Source organism: Galeopterus variegatus, unplaced genomic scaffold (assembly GCF_000696425.1).
Source record: "Galeopterus variegatus unplaced genomic scaffold, G_variegatus-3.0.2 Scaffold1098, whole genome shotgun sequence".
Classification (NCBI taxonomy): Eukaryota; Metazoa; Chordata; class Mammalia; order Dermoptera; family Cynocephalidae; genus Galeopterus; species Galeopterus variegatus.
In genome coordinates this window covers 308,800-324,621 of record NW_007727209.1, presented here as the reverse complement: position 1 = coordinate 324,621, position 15,822 = coordinate 308,800, and the positions used below count along the sequence as shown (strand labels likewise).

Below are 15,822 nucleotides of genomic sequence, written 5' to 3'. Positions count from 1 at the left end.
CCCCCCCCCCCCTTTTTTTTTTCCCTCTGTCTTTTTTCATGACTGGCAACGGATCGCAACCCTCAGTGTCGCTCGCAACCCTCAGTGTCGCGCCCGTACTGGACTGGGACCGGCAACGGGATTGCAACCTTCGGTGTTACCCCCGCACCTCGCTCAGCCAGTGAGCGGCCGGTCTGTATGTGGGATCCGAACCCTCGGCGGGAGCGCTGCCGCGCTTCCCAAGCGGCGCACTGTAGCAGTGCGCCACCGGGCCGGCCCACTTTTTCCCCTTTTTGAAAAACCCTGAGTTACACTAGAATTAGGAAATAGATTCCCCAATTATTGAGAAGGACGGATCACAGACTGGACACACTGTAGAGTTAATAAAATCACGTCACATTTTAAAGCTTAGCAAGAAACATGACAACAGCAGGTCTTCCGATGGTGCCCTCAGCTTTAGCCACCATTCAGCTTTGTCTCTGAACTGCAGGTTCAGCCATGGCAGCATTGGTAGCTGTTAAGCTACCATTTCCCGAGAGCTGACTACAGGCCAGCTCTGGCTGTGCCCTTAGCAGACACTATTGCTTTTAGCATCACAAAGATCTTGGAGATGGGTACAATCATCTCCCCATTCTATCAGCGAGGAAACTGAGGCTTAGGGAGGTTAAGCCACTTGTCCAAGGTGATGCAGCTAGCGGCTGGGGAGCAGGACCCAAGCTTCTTAGCATGCAATAGAGAGGGGGAGAAGCCATGGGGCGCAGCTGGAAAGGGCATGCAGGGCCAGTGCTGAGGCTCACTCACCCCAATCAGATCACTTCATCTCTCTACAGGGGGAGGTTCACCACTCCTGCCCACCTACCTCACAGGACTGAGAGGTCCAAATGAGATCACACATATGAAAAGCCTTGAAAATGCCATAAAGTGTTTTATAAACACCATTGCTATTAATAAAAGGACAGGAGACTAAATCATGCTCCTTAGGAGCACAACACTTCGGTCATTACAGCTCCATGGAAAGACTATGCCCCCTTTTATCCCCCAAGTAAATCCTTTAAATAAATGGCACAAGGTTTTCTTCAGCAATTTTTTAAAGATGAAGGGCTCGGGAATGCATGCTGCAATTTGAACTGGTCTTTGCATGGAGCTTTAGTGTCTTATATTTAATACAGATATCCTGCCTGAGCTATTTATCTTGACTGGGGAAAGTAACCATTTGGCTGTTACTATCAATTCTGTTCCAAAGAAATGACTACTGTAATTTTATACCATTAATCCATGCAATCCAAAAATGAGGGAAAAAAAACAACACAATACTTTCTTATGAAAGGGCACATTATATACAGTAATTCACTTTTTATTATCATCATCATTATGAATAGGAAAGTCCCTGGTTCAGTTCCCAGGCAATGTAAAAGTGGGTGTGCTCTGTATAGGACACCTGCATGTAATGTGATAATATGTTTTTTTGTTTGTTTTTAACTACTATGATTTAACAGTCTATTAAAAGGCAATCACACAATTAAAAACTGAACAATTACAAGAACACAATCTTCAAGCAATTAAAAACAACGAATTGTTGGGCCAACGTGGGAGATCTACTGAGTAATACAGCCTTTCGAATAATGTCAAGTGGAACTCTGTTTTCTTCTTCCATCTAAGGATCATTAAAAAGAAAAAACAAAGCAAAACAAAACACCACCTGCACTGAGTGAAAGTCAGGATTCAGCCCAGGGGACATGGGGATGCCCTCCCCACAGACTGATTGAGGCACCATCACTCCAGCATGTGCTGCAGCACTGAGGGGTCCACCTCCACGGCCTGCAGGCCCCTGTGCAGGCTCTGGAAGGTGGCCTGCTTCCCGAAGCGCTGTCGCCAGCGCACGAAGGCCTCCACCATCTGCGACTGCACGTTGTGGGGGTGGTTGGCCTTGCAGCGGTAGATATCCGTCTGGGACAGCCCCAGAGACAGCACCACAGGCTCCCACTCGGGGCCCAGCCTCTGGGCCAGCTGGTTAATCTGCCGGTCCGACGGGGAGCTGTTGAGCATGTGCGAGGGGATCCCAGTCACCCTGTCACCTGGGGAGGAAGAAGACATGAAGGTGAAATAAGCAAGCAAACACATGAGCTGGGCACAGAAGGAGAAACATGGGGAGAACAGGACAGCACTTCCCGGTGGCAGAGCACAACTCTTCCTAGTCTTCTTGGGGACTGTTCAGTACAGGGCCATGTTTCAGGGCTTAAGAAAAGCCCTTTAGCATCTATGAAAATGTTTATTACAGAAAATTTGAGAACAAGAAAATAAAAATAACTAGAAACCCCACCAGGGAAACCCATTCATAATAATTTGGTCTATCTCCTTTCTTTTATGTATAAAGCATACACTTAGGATTACCTTGTACATGCTGCTTTGTAACAGGATTTTCCACTTCCATCTCCTTGACTAGAGGTCACGCAAGGAGTTCTGGGGGAATTTATGAATGGCTGTGGGGCTGCAGTTCCCTCTGGCCCCGGCCTGTGGGCCCTGAGGTAGGGCTTGAGCCAAGGCTGTGAATGCTCCTCCCTGCAGGAAGGGCTATGCTGGAGGGGAGAGGCTAAACCAAACAGCTCTCCTGATGAGCTGAAACTTGAAACATTACCAGGAAAAAGGTGCAGTTGCTGACAGGGGCAGGAGCCAAGAGGCCTGCTGAGAAAAATAAACCGGAGGGGCCGTGAGGTAATGGGGAGAGAGGACAGCAGGGTACGTAGCTAGCAGTGGAGCCCACAGGAGCAGATTTACCATCCTGGCAGGGCCCAGAAGAGGAAGAGAAAGTGTGGAGGGGCACCAAGAGAATCTGACCTTGCACTTCCTACATTAGATTCTGCCTGAAGCCAGTCTGCTAAGAAGGGTGCCATTGAGTGAGTGGTTATAAATGTGTTCAGCATGACCCCACCTAGCCACTGGTGATACAGAAGGGGTCCTAACCTAGTGTGGGTCACTCCCGAGGATGGAGGCTCCAGCAAAGCCCTGAACATGAGGAGGAGGAGCTGGGTGAAGGGGGAGGACAGGGGGAAAGGCGTCCTGTGCAGAAGGAACTGTATGTGCAAAGGCCCAGAGGCAGGAGAACACTCTGCAGGAAGTGAAAGGAGTTAGCAGCAGCCAAGTGCAGAGGTTGGAGGGACTCCAAATACCCAAAACGATGGTGCTAGCTATTGGTTAGGTTCAGACATTTGTACGATAGCACATCGTACTACACTTCCTGGCCATCAGCATCACAGGGATTCAGGTCAATCCACTCCACACTCGCCAGCCCACTGTTTCAATTCATGATTCAATAAGGTGGCAAAAGGCATCCTATTTGAGGAGCTGATGTTTCCCACTGTGCGTGCCTTTGGCCTCTAAGCAGTTGCCAAGACCTTAGAGATGAGTTGCAAAAATATTGCCAAGGATTCTTTCTGGAATTTTCTTTCACTGCAATTTTTTAAAAAATGACTAAGAAGCAATGGGAATAATGATGACACTACTGATCAATAGTTTATATTAACCGTAATGATTTTATGGCTCTTAACAAACATATGGGTGCTTTTATTAAAAATATGGGCTCATTAAAAAAATTCAAGCAACACAGAAAAGTACTAAGAAGAAAACAATCATCAAATATCCCGCCATTGTGTTTACAGTTGGTGATCTTCATTCTGAGCATCTCATCATGAACATGCACAGTTAGAAGCATACGCAGGCAGCAATGGTTTCATTAAAAATGATAATATAAGAGCTTCTTCCTAATAAGAGCTATTTAATTCTGTTGGAATTTAACAGAAGAAAAAGAAGCAGAAGTGAAACTAAATGGCTTTCTGACCAGCAGTTAAATACTTAACACGCACACATGTGCACAGGATTTAATGCAGAGAAGAAAATTATAAAAACTTCAGGGTTGGCTACATGTTTTCATATTAATGCTCTACTAATTAATGCTTTACATTCCCTCTCCCTTCCCTCACACCTCTTGATTTTTGTTGCTTATATCATTTAAATTTTGTCAGGTGCCTAATATTTATGTTTCTGTAACAATAATCCACCCCGCCCTCTCCCATGAATTGTTTAGTCTTAAGTCTACATTATAATGGATTGAAACCAGTGTTTTTTGTTGTTACTGTTTTGTTTTGTTTTGTTTTCCAACCGTGGCTTTTCTACTCCTGGGTCTGTTATTTTGATTTGAGTCATTTGGGTCAATATCATCATAGGGAGGTTTTTTTTCAAGAAATGCTCATGGTTGCAATATTCTTTGAGTTCCTTCAGGTCAACACTGTCTGCTTATTGCCTCCACTGGAATGATAACTTAGTATTTAGAAGAAATGATTTTCTATTGTATTTATAGTTCATATTATTTTTACTAGAATTTTAAATTGTGAATATAATTTTATGTTATTTAAATGATTTTATTCCTCTTACAGGTTTGTAGACCTTGCTCATATTTTATGGTAAGGAATGTTGGTGCGGACAATTCTGATACCAACCTGCTCATCCAACATTTTGTGTAACTTGCTTTTTCTGCCTGGGGTCTAAAGTACTGAAGCTTTAGACCGGGGTACGTCTTTGCCATTCTATATCTGCTTTTCCAGGTATGTGGCATGAGCTTCTGACTAAAGATTCTGTTCGTTCTTCCTTTCAGAAAGGTGTTCCTGGGTCATCTCTCTGTATTCTTTTTCTGCTTCGTATGTTGGGTGACTCTGCCTGTCTTCCACGGCTGCTAGTTTTTCTCTTATTGCTTTAATCTCCTCCCTGCGATTATCTCACTCCTTTCCCTCATGCCATTCACTTGATTTTCAGCTCTGTCTATTATGTTGTGTGGGTGTGTGTTTTCCTGTTTTACTCTTGTACTGTGTTTTTGTTCTCAATTTCTTTTCCTGGCTTTATCTTTTAAGAATTCCATTCCACCTTATACCTATTAGGATGGCTACTATAAAACAAAAAACAAAAGCCAGAATATAACAAATGTTGGCAAGGATGTGGAGAAACCGGAACCCTAGTGCGCTGTTGGTGGGAGTGCCAAACGGTACAGCTGCTATGAGAAACAGTACAGCTGTTCCTCAAAAAGCTAAAAAGAGAATTACCATACAATACAACCCTGCAACTCCACTTCTAGGTATATACCCAAAATAACTGAAAGCAGGAACTCAAAGAGATATTTGTACACCATGTTCACAACAGCATTATTCACAGTAGCCAAATGGTGGAAGCAACCTAAGTGTCTATCAATGGGTGAGTGAATAAGCAAATCGTGGTAGACATATACAATGGAATATTATTCAGCCTTAAAAAGGAAGGAAATTTTTACATATGCTCCAACATGGATGAATCTTTGAGACATTATGCTAAGTGAAATAAGCCAGTTGCAAAAGGATGCATACTGTGTGATTCCATTCCAATAACACGAGGTACCTAATGTAGTCAAATTCATACAGTCAGAAAGTAGCATGGTAGTTTCCAGAGGCTGGGGGAAGGAGGAATAGGGAGTTATTATTTCATGGGTGTAGAGTTTCAGTTTTGCAAGACAAAAAGAGTTCCAGAGCTTAGTTGCAAAACAACACAAATGTAGTTAACACTACTGAACTGTACATTTAAAAATGGTGATGACAAATTTTATGTTATGTATATTTAACCACAATTAAAAATTAAAACTAGAAGAATCCCATTGTTGTTTTGTCATAACTACATTCTGGGTTTTTATTTCTGCTTAATTGATACTGAGCTCTTCTATAGCAAAAAACACTTGCGAGGCTGAGTTTTCCAGGACTGGGTTTTCTTTCAGACCAGACTGGTTGTACGTTCATTTTTGCAAGATGTGCTCCTTTCTTTCACTCCTCTGTGGTAGCATTTCACAGGGTTGTCAGAACATTCATCGTCATCTTTCATACTTCCAACATGAGCATCCAGAACTCCTGGTCGCTCTCCTGCAGCAAGCGGAAGTGTCGTAGACACTGTCCTTACTTTACAGCTGTCTTTCTCCCTCTGAGCTATAACTCGAAGTTGGCTGTTGCTTTCTATGCACTTTTCTGCCATGGAGGGGAGGTAGCATTCACTGGGCCTCCCTTGCTGGGGGTCCTATGCTCTGTCCTCTTTTGGAAGCTGGTTAAATGTCTTAGACCAGAGCCCGCTCTGCCTAACCGGGGCATACTCACTCCTACGGTCTCTTTCGTGTAACTTGGCACAGACTGGGAGATGGCTTGTCCTAGGTTGACTTCCTGCTTCTGTTGAGGGCTTTTTTGGACATTTACCAAGGCTATCTACTCCCCTCCTCAACCAGATTCTTTCCATCTTTACCTGTATTAGGAGGAATCCCCAGGATTTTGTCCCCTCACCTTCTTTTCCCAGTACTGCTCTGAGGAGTCAGCATGGGGTATTTCCTTCCCTGCCTGTCACTTTTCAAAGTGCCTGGTATGAAGCGGTAATTGTTTTTTTGGTTTGTTTATTTGCTGGTGGTGAATTTGGGGCTGGGTTTGTCTTTGCTTTTAGCTGCCTTTTGGTTCAGTTCATTGGGTGTTGGGGAGAGAGCATCTGTGTTCCTGCTATACTCAGTCATTCTCTTCCCTCCTGGCCAACTATGAATGCAACTCATGCTTTGAGCCAATTATTTGGAAGTAAGGACAGAATCTGCTCTGATTCTTCTGCACTTTGAGGGACAAACATCCCTTGTGAATAGTGTCACATACGTGAGAGATGGCCAGCAGTCTGTGGACAAAGGCTGGAGCAAAGATAACTGGCATATAAGCACCATCCTGCCAAGCAAATCAAGCCCTTCCAACTAGACATGTTTACACACAGAAAGAGGCAGTAACAGCTGCTTGTGCCCCCTGACCTCTGTATGGAAAAGCATCCTTACAAGGCCCCTTCATCTTGTGAATTCTGCTGAATACATGGTTACTTAAAAACGAGAGCCCTGAGTCCTTAGCGTCAACTCCCAAGGATATACTACATAAAATCAGGTCAAGCTACAAATCAATCCTGTGTGATCATCTGGCATCTGTTTCTCGAAGCTAGTGTGCATACCAAGATGATGCCAAGAGGAACATGGATGAACATTCTGTATTACAATAGTCATGTGTCTATTGTAGTATGATTGGAGAAGTATAAGTAGCATTTCAAACCCATGATTGCAAGGATTAAGATAAGTAAATAAAAAGTAAACAAAAAGCAGATATAGAATGACAAAAAGCAAATAAAAAATCAATTAAAAAATAAAAGACAAGCATTAAATTAGTGGTACACAGATATGGCAAAAATTGCACAAGCAGAACCCAAATGACTGAAGTTTGAGAAGGCCAGTGTTTCTCCACAAGTGCAACACTGACATTCCAGGCAGACGGTGTGCTGTGCAGGGCTTTCCCCAGTACATGGTAGGGCATCCCTGGCTTGAGCCTACTAATTGCTAGTAACACCTCCCACTCCCCCACGAGCACACAAGTTCACATACTCTGGGGTGAGGCAGTACTATCCCTGGTTAAGAACCACTAGACGCTGTGGCTTAAGAATATCTATCCTAGTTTTTAAAAACCTAAGCAAGAATTTAATTCCTTTTATACTAACAAATTGCTCTCCCTTATGCAGATCCTAAATTTTTCCTGCAATCTTTTAATCCCAGTCTCAATGAAGTTAAAGCTCATCTGTTTCAAAAGGAACAATGTACGCTGATAAACTCATCTACCACAATGAAGCCAAGGATCCACTTGAAGGGATGGGGTAATCCCTTCCCCACCCTTCATGCCCCCTCTTACCCTCACACCCCTCCATCCCCCATCTCTGTGGGTCATTACATGAGGGAAAACAACATAGTGTTCCCTCCCCTCCAACTATGTCCCTCTCCCTCACCCATACCTATCAATAGCTGTTCTGGCTCAAACTTAAAATCCTCCTTTCCAATTCCTATTGCATTTAGAATAAGGCCTAAATTTTCATTTATACTTTTTCTATGTTTTATATATAACATTACTGTCTCCCAACTCCTTATGGCAGAGACGTGTGTTCTTCTTCTGTGACCTCCTCCCCCAATCTCTAGCCCCTTACTGAGCACAAAAGGGAACTCTATGTGCACTTCCCAAGGAGCTGATCCTAATGTTAAAGGAAATGGTCTTCCAAGTCAAGTTTCTGACTTACCATCTCCACTTGTATGTGTTTCTGACTTTACTTGTTCTAGAAAAAAACCATCTCTTCCAACACATCTCCGTGCAAACAGCATTCCCTATTTACTACTGGCTGGATGTGGGTTCTCCAAGTGAAGGAAAGCCCACAGGCCCAGCGTCCTATTGGGTCAAACTCCCCCTTTTGCCCTGCATGCTATGATATGTGACCACCTTTAAAAAGACCTGAGAAGAGGAACTAATCAGGGTGCAGAGGCTGAAGACCATGGACTAAAGAAGACACCCGACAGACATGTAAACTGATGCTGGGAGAGTCAGCTAAATCTGCAGTCAGGGGTCTAGAATAACAGAAAGGGCTTTAACTGTAATACTCCTCTTTTAGCTTCAGTTTTTGTAAAACAACTGAAAATGTTATAAGCAGATATGAATTCTTTATGACAGTGACTCAGTTGGACATGGTAGCATTGTTAAAAACTATACACATTCCTCTGGAGAGTCTGCTAATAGACAAGTCACCCCAACCCACAGTTGCAGTGAGACTCTGGCACTGATGGAAGTGTCAGATGCTTCAGGTTTGCTGGACTAGGGAAAAAATGGAGCTAAGAGACTGTTCCCTTCTAGTGCAGCCACTTTTTAGGAGTTAAAGGCTAACCCTTGCCTTAAGACATTTAAGGCTTCTGCTCACTAATGAAGTCCACTAATGTTCCATTGATCAATGCAAGACATGTGGCCATGCTCAACACCAACAGGATGGAATTAAATCTTCTCACAGGGTGGGAGGAATGAAAATTTGGTGAACAATGACCTCCAAACACTCACAAATTTTGGATAATGGTACAGAAAAAAAAATAGAAAATTTGAATAAAACAAAGTATCAAATACTTTGAAATGGCAAACAAATCCCTCCCCTGCCAAAAAGCCCTAGGACCTGATGGTTTTACAGGTGAGCTCTATCAAACACTAATGAAATGTTTAATTTTCTATCTTATGTAAGTTGTTCTAGAAAATAGAAAATGAAGAAAAGCTACCTAGCTGATTTTATGAGGTTTATGCACCTTTTATTCCAAACACGATAAGAGGAATACAAGAAAAAAAAAATTCAGGCCTGCTTCAGTTATGATTTTAGAAGCAAAAATCCTGAATAAAATATTAACTAATTGAACCTAAATAATATGTCATGAATTTATCATGAATGAAAATAACATATCATAAAAAAGTAGAATTTATTCCAGGTTTATAATAATTTTCACATCATAAAATCTATCAATTAACTCAACATATCAATAAAGAGGAAAGTCATTCTTATCTTAAAAATTACAAAAAGCATTTGATAAAGTTTGACACCTATCTATGATTTTTAAAAAATATTTAAAAATTCAGAATATGAGGGACTTTCTTAACTTGGCAGAGATTGTAAAAGCCTTTAATAAACATTTGATTTAATGTAGAATATCTAAATGTATTCCCTTTAAGAATAGGAACAAGACAAGGATGCCCCCTACCTCCATTACCATGTAATACAGCATTGGAGGTCCTGGCCAATGGTATAAAGAAAAAGGAATTGGGTATAAGCATTTAAAGGGAAGAGATAAAATTATCTCTATTTTCAGACAATAGGACCTAATTTGTAGAAAAAGACCAGCATAGACAATCCACTAGAATAAGAGGATTGAGCAAAATTACCAGATACAAGATCAATTTAAAACAAAACCCAACAAAATAGCATTTTAACACTTTAGCTATAATCAAATATAAAATATAATTTAAAAATAAGCCATGAGAAGTATAAAAGATCTAAGAATTAAATTAGTGAAGACCACATAAGACCTCTATGGGGAAAATTTTAAGCCTTATTAAAAGACATAAAGCAAGAGCTGAATAAAGAGAGTCATTCATGAGCTAGGTGGGATAATCATTATTATCACATAAATATGACAATTCTTATAATGACAATTAAAATTCCATAATGGGGAAAAGAGAGACTTTCCCCAAACTGGGGGAAACTAGCTAATTATATATAGAGAAAGAAAACTGGTCTTTGACATCACACCATAAACAGTGATGAATTCCACGTGGATGAAGGCCCAAACATAACAGGTAAAACCATAAGGTTTGTGGAAAATGATGTAGGAGTATCTATAAACGTTTGTGGGAAAGGATTTTTTTAAATTAATCCCTGAAAGATGAATTTTTTTCACAACAAAATTAAAGATTTCTGCTCAGCAAAGGAGACCATGATTCAAGATGACAGAACAGAATGGGAAAAGATCCTTGTTAAATGTCTAAAACCAATAAGGAAATACTGTGTAGACTGTATAAGGTACTCCTGAAAACCAACAGAAAAGGTAAGGACCTCCATCGGAAAAAGAACAAAGGTACGAATAGGTGACCCAAACTGGAAACGCCAAAGCACAGAAATCTAGACAAAACCAAGTTTTGGCTGGGATGTGATGGGGACAAAGATGGGCAGTCATTCTAGACAGGAAGCTGGCACCGTGGGTAAAACTGAATGCACTACACAATCTGTTTCCTAGTAATACATATGAACCCAAGAAAAATTGTGAAAAAGACCCATATGAGACATGCATCAGGTTGTTTGTGCAGTTTCATTACTTGTGCTAACAAATATACATATTCCTTATAACCCAGCAGTCCTGGTGTGTGTGTGTGTGTGTGTGTGTGTGTGTGTTCGTTCCAGGCTGGAAAAGCTAACCTGACTGGTCACCTCCCAGAACTCGTGTGTTAACATGGTCTCTGAGTGCAATGGCTCTGCAGAAAAATCCCTTCTGCTGAAGGACCAGTTGCCTGGTAAGGAAAAAAGAGCACCTTGAAAAGAAAATTATTTAGAACCCCTTGTTCTGATAGATAATCACAGAGAACAATCTGATCCCCACAGAGAGTGGAGAAATCAACTGTTTGCTCTTTCTAAAACCGATTTCCAGGATGATGAAGTGACAGCATACTCCAAAGAACAAGGCCATGTTAAAAATACAAATAAATTCTACTTATTATAATGGAAAACTTGATTTGACTATCAAGCCTGTGGAAGGTCAATAACAAAACTGTTAGCAAAATTGAGTTCTCACTGAATTAAAAGGCAGGAGGTAGGGTGGACACAGCTCTGGACTAAGAATTAGCAGGCCTGGGTAATGTCTAAATTTGAATCTGCCAGCTAGTCATATAGCTTAGGATAAGTCACTTAGCATCTCTCAGATTGTTTTCTCACTTGTAAAAGGGAAAACCAGATGACTTCCAAGACCTCATTTAGATATAACATGTCATACAATACTACCTTTTTTAGAAGTAATTTTGTGACTTTCCACAGATCTTATGATTTTTGATTTCTCACTAAATCAATAAGTAATCATTTATTATTGTGTCAGTTTCCCCTACGTATCTTCCAAGAAAGAACCAAGGCTTTTGGGTTTTTAGTAATAATTTTTGTTTATTTGTTTCTGCTTTTTAAAGATCATATGTGGAAACTTATCCTTCCATGGGGGGGTACAGTGAAATGAGTATTTGATACAATAAATTTTTTCAAAACAGTAAAAAAACTTTAAAAGTTCATGTTACAACTTGGTGGGCATTCATTTGTCTCTTGCTCTCGCAGGGACCTGACAGCTCCATGAACTTGTCATTTGTCCTGCTCCTTGGACCCACCTGCCAGCCTTGCACAGAGCCTTGCATTGCTGTTCCCTTGCCTGGGAGCCCTCGCCCACTGACTGTCTCCAAAATGTGACTTCTCAGTGCAGCCACCCTGATTCCTCTTGTCCACACTTCATACGTATGATGTGTTTTATAGATGTGCTCTATTTATTGTTGCTATCTGCTCTCCACCCCCCACCCTATCCCCCAACTCCTGCCTGCTAGAATGGAAGCTCCTCGCAGGCGGGGCAGCTTTTTGTCCATTTTACTCCCTGATATATTCCAGACACCCAGAATAGAGCCTCGCACACAGTAAGCACTTACTACATATTTATTGGATAAATGAATGAACTTAAAAAATTACAACATAATCATTTAGATCTGCTCTCTACTCTCTAGCTACAGTGTTACCGCATTACCAAGTACTCCTACTTTTAGTTTACTTAGCACTTAAAAGCCAAAGAAATTACACCGCATAATTCACTGTGAGTGAATAGAAAATTAAATAGAGGGTGACTCCATAACAGTCAAATATTGTCAAGGTTAGAGGTAGGCTGCTACTCCTTTCTATACTGAACTGGGCCACAAGGAACTCTCCCCTCCCACATCCACGTTTGATTTGAAAAGAGAGACTTCTAGGTAAAGATGGCAAAGTGCGGCCTGATCCTAGAGCCTCTATCCCCTCATTATCTAAGGAAATGAGCAAAGGTAATGTCAAAAAGATGCCTGAACCACCTTCCAATTCCTACCTCCCTGAAGCTGTATCAATTATTCAACAAAACTCTACTCGAAGGGATTCACTTTACTATCTCCAAATCTGAAAAGGAACAAATGAAGTGGGTTTTCTTATCATTTTTTCGCTTCTGACTTCAGTAGAATGGAGATGATAACTGCCACACAGAGAGATGGGGAGATCGGAAATGTGAACACGGACTGCAGAGCACAGGTGTCACAGCGTGTCCCACTCATGTGCAACTCGGCTGAGCTCCCTCCCCTGCCTACACATGCCCATAAGCAGTAGAAATGTAGACAGGAAGGAAATGTCCAGTCCTCGAGGAGCAATGCACAGGGATCAGAAGAGTGTCAAGGAGAAATCACTCCAGTAGATCACATGTGCAACTCGGTTGAGCTCCCTCCCCTGCCTACACATGCCCATAAGCAGTAGAAATGTAGACAGGAAGGAAATGTCCGGTCCTCGAGGAGCAATGCACAGGGATCAGAAGAGTGTCAAGGAGAAATCACTCCAGTAGATCAGAGCACCACAGTCTAGACACAGCTGCACAAACACCAGCAAGATGGGATGGCACAGCATGGCAGTCGAGTGACATACTGTTGTAACAATGATTTTTAAAATGTAACATTATGTAGAAGAAAACTGGCCAAAACCAAAACCCCACAATCTCCAAGAAATAAGAGACAGTATTTTGTGTCATAGAACAACTTAATAAGAACATAATAGGAACAAGAATATAGTAAAACTGAGCTTAACAATGAGATAATCAAATAATAAAATGAGATTTAAAAGAAAGCTTGCCACACTAACGTGATAAATTAAGAACTAAAATAGCATCATTATGAAACTAGTAAAAAATGAGAAACATCAAGGAATGGAATTAACATGATTCAACATTATTTATATTCCAGAAAGGCTTTAATCAGAGATAAAAAGCACTTACAAAGAATGATAGATACGAAGGAGAGAAAAATATAATCCATTAAAAGGTTAATAATGGGCATTCCTGAAATAGAAAACCCAGCCCAAAGCATTCAAAGAACTAATACAAGAAAACATCCTTAAAATAAGTGAGTTGGGCCGAGCCCGTGGCGCACTCGGGAGAGTGAGGCGCTGGGAGTGCAGCAGTGCTCCCGCCGTGGGTTGGGATCCTATATAGGGATGACCAGTGCGCTCACAGCGCTCACTGGCTGAGCGTGGCGCGGCCAGTCTCAAAAAGGACAAAAAAATAAATAAAAAAAAAAAATAAGTGAGCAACAGAACCTCTAAGTTGAAAGAGCATATTCTGTTTTTAGAAAAAAATGGATATGGAACAATCAATTGTGAGACATACTCTGGTTAAAGAATTGAATTTCCAGTTCCAAAAAATAATTCTTCAATAAATAAAAGCAAGGAGGGGAAAGCCAGTCAAATTTTTCAACAACACTTTAAATGCAAAAGATAAAGAACTAAGTCCTCAAAAAGTCTACGGGGAATATAGTACAGTGTATGAATATTATTCCTAGCCAAGATGATATTCAAATATAAAGGTAATCATTAGATATTCTTGAACCTGAAAAAAGACCAAAACTTCACAACTCATGAGCCCTCCTTCAAGATTCTTGATGAGCTAGCTGGCTGGTTAGCCTAGTTGGTTAGAACTCAGTGTTATAACACCAAAGTCAAGGGTTCAGATCCCTGTACCGTCCAGCAGCAAAAAAAAAAAAAAAAAAAAAATAGATTTACCCATATGTTTACATTTTCTTTGCTCTTCAATTTAACTTGCATCTCAGAAATTTCATAACTTTCCTTCGACCTGAAATAAATTGTTTAGCATTTTTTACGTTGAAGTTCTCAGTGACAAATTCAGTTTTTATTAGCAGTGCAATACCAACGGGGGTAGGGGAAATTGGTTTGCTTCAGAGGCAGGCAATAAAGGACGTACTATTTATAGAGAATTTAAAATCAGTAATGAAACTGCTGAAAGCCAGTCTGCTTTTCATATCACCATGTGTGGCAATTCTCACCAAGGCAAATGATAAAGTACCTCCCCTCTGGGGCAGAAAGCTCTTCTGCCAGGCAGTCTCCACTAAACCCCAGGATCTGCTCCTTGGTATCAGTAATAGGAAAGTCATAGGGAAAAGATCAGTACTGGGCACTGAATTCATTTAAATGTAAAACTAATTTAAAACTGAGCAGAACATAATGTTATATACTTCGATTATATGAAAATAATAATATAATTCATCGAAATCATAACTATATTAGAGAATAGAATGTAAATAGTATATACCTTGACTGTGTGAAAATAACAATGTAACTAACCAAAATCTAGAAGGGAAGAAAGGAGAGCGAGAGTGCGTATGATCTCATTCATCGTGGCAGGGAGGAAATCAGCACCGGCTAACATGGAAATGGTAGTAGTCAGGATAGACTAAGTTCTCTACGGGTAGAAACAAGTCCTAAATCTCAGTGACTTAGAACAAGAGCTCACTTGTGCTCACACTCCACATGGTAGGCCTTGTGGCTCCTCAGGGCAATGCCCTCCACGTGCTCACGGGTGCCCCTCTGCATTAACACAGGCATCCATGCTCAATGAGACAGGAGAAGAAAGGTGAGAGACTGGAGACCTGGCAATGAAATGCATCCATCTGTAAGTGACACTGGTCATTTCTGCTCATGTTCTGTGGCTAAAACAAGTCACAAGGTCACACCTAACTTGAAGGGAGTGAGGAAGTATGATTCTCCTATATCCCAGAAGAGAACTGGGTGAACAGCAACATCTGCCACAGAAATTTCTAATTGGAAAAAAACACAAAATCAAATCCAGCAAGTTCTTCATCACCTCTTTTCCCAAGCTTAGAAGGAAAAAATAACATTTCTTACTGTGAAAAAATGTTTATTCAAAGTTCAGTAATTGCTTAATTCTCACTTAGTTTCTTTTTTCCAGTTAAATTCAAGTAAAATTAAATGTAATGGTTTTTGAGTTTAAAAATTAGTATATATCATATAATCCCACTTACATGAAAGCATATCTGTCCATCCATCCATCCATCCACCCATCTGTCCATCCATTGATCCATCCATCTTCTCATCTGCAAACATGCTTACAAAGACGTCCAACACTACGTTCACTTAACGTTTATGAGGCTTATTTCTGAATGACAGGACATGATTTTTTTCTTTTTACTTTTCTGCATTCTTTGAATTCCTTATAATGAGCACGTATCATTTTTATAACATAGGAAAGTCATGAGAATCCGAATGAATGAAAAATAACCCCTGACCTTCTACCTTTAAGCTTTAAAACCACTGGGTGCCAAAAAAGAGATAAACAAGTTTTTACACTGCTATAGGAAAGGAAGGGGGATT

At 40.9% G+C, this 15,822-nt stretch overlaps 1 protein-coding gene across 2 annotated transcripts in view; it reads right to left on the bottom strand.

Moving 5' to 3' along the window:
* Positions 1-1,300: 1,300 nt before the first annotated feature.
* Positions 1,301-15,822, bottom strand: part of CRADD (CASP2 and RIPK1 domain containing adaptor with death domain) — a 176,342-nt gene continuing 161,820 nt past the window's right edge. For both annotated transcript variants that reach the window (XM_008574769.1, XM_008574768.1), the window contains exon 3: positions 1,301-2,054. In XM_008574769.1, coding sequence (XP_008572991.1) covers positions 1,753-2,054 — 302 coding nt within the window. In that variant the 3' untranslated portion in view covers positions 1,301-1,752. The remainder of the gene's footprint in view (positions 2,055-15,822) is intronic.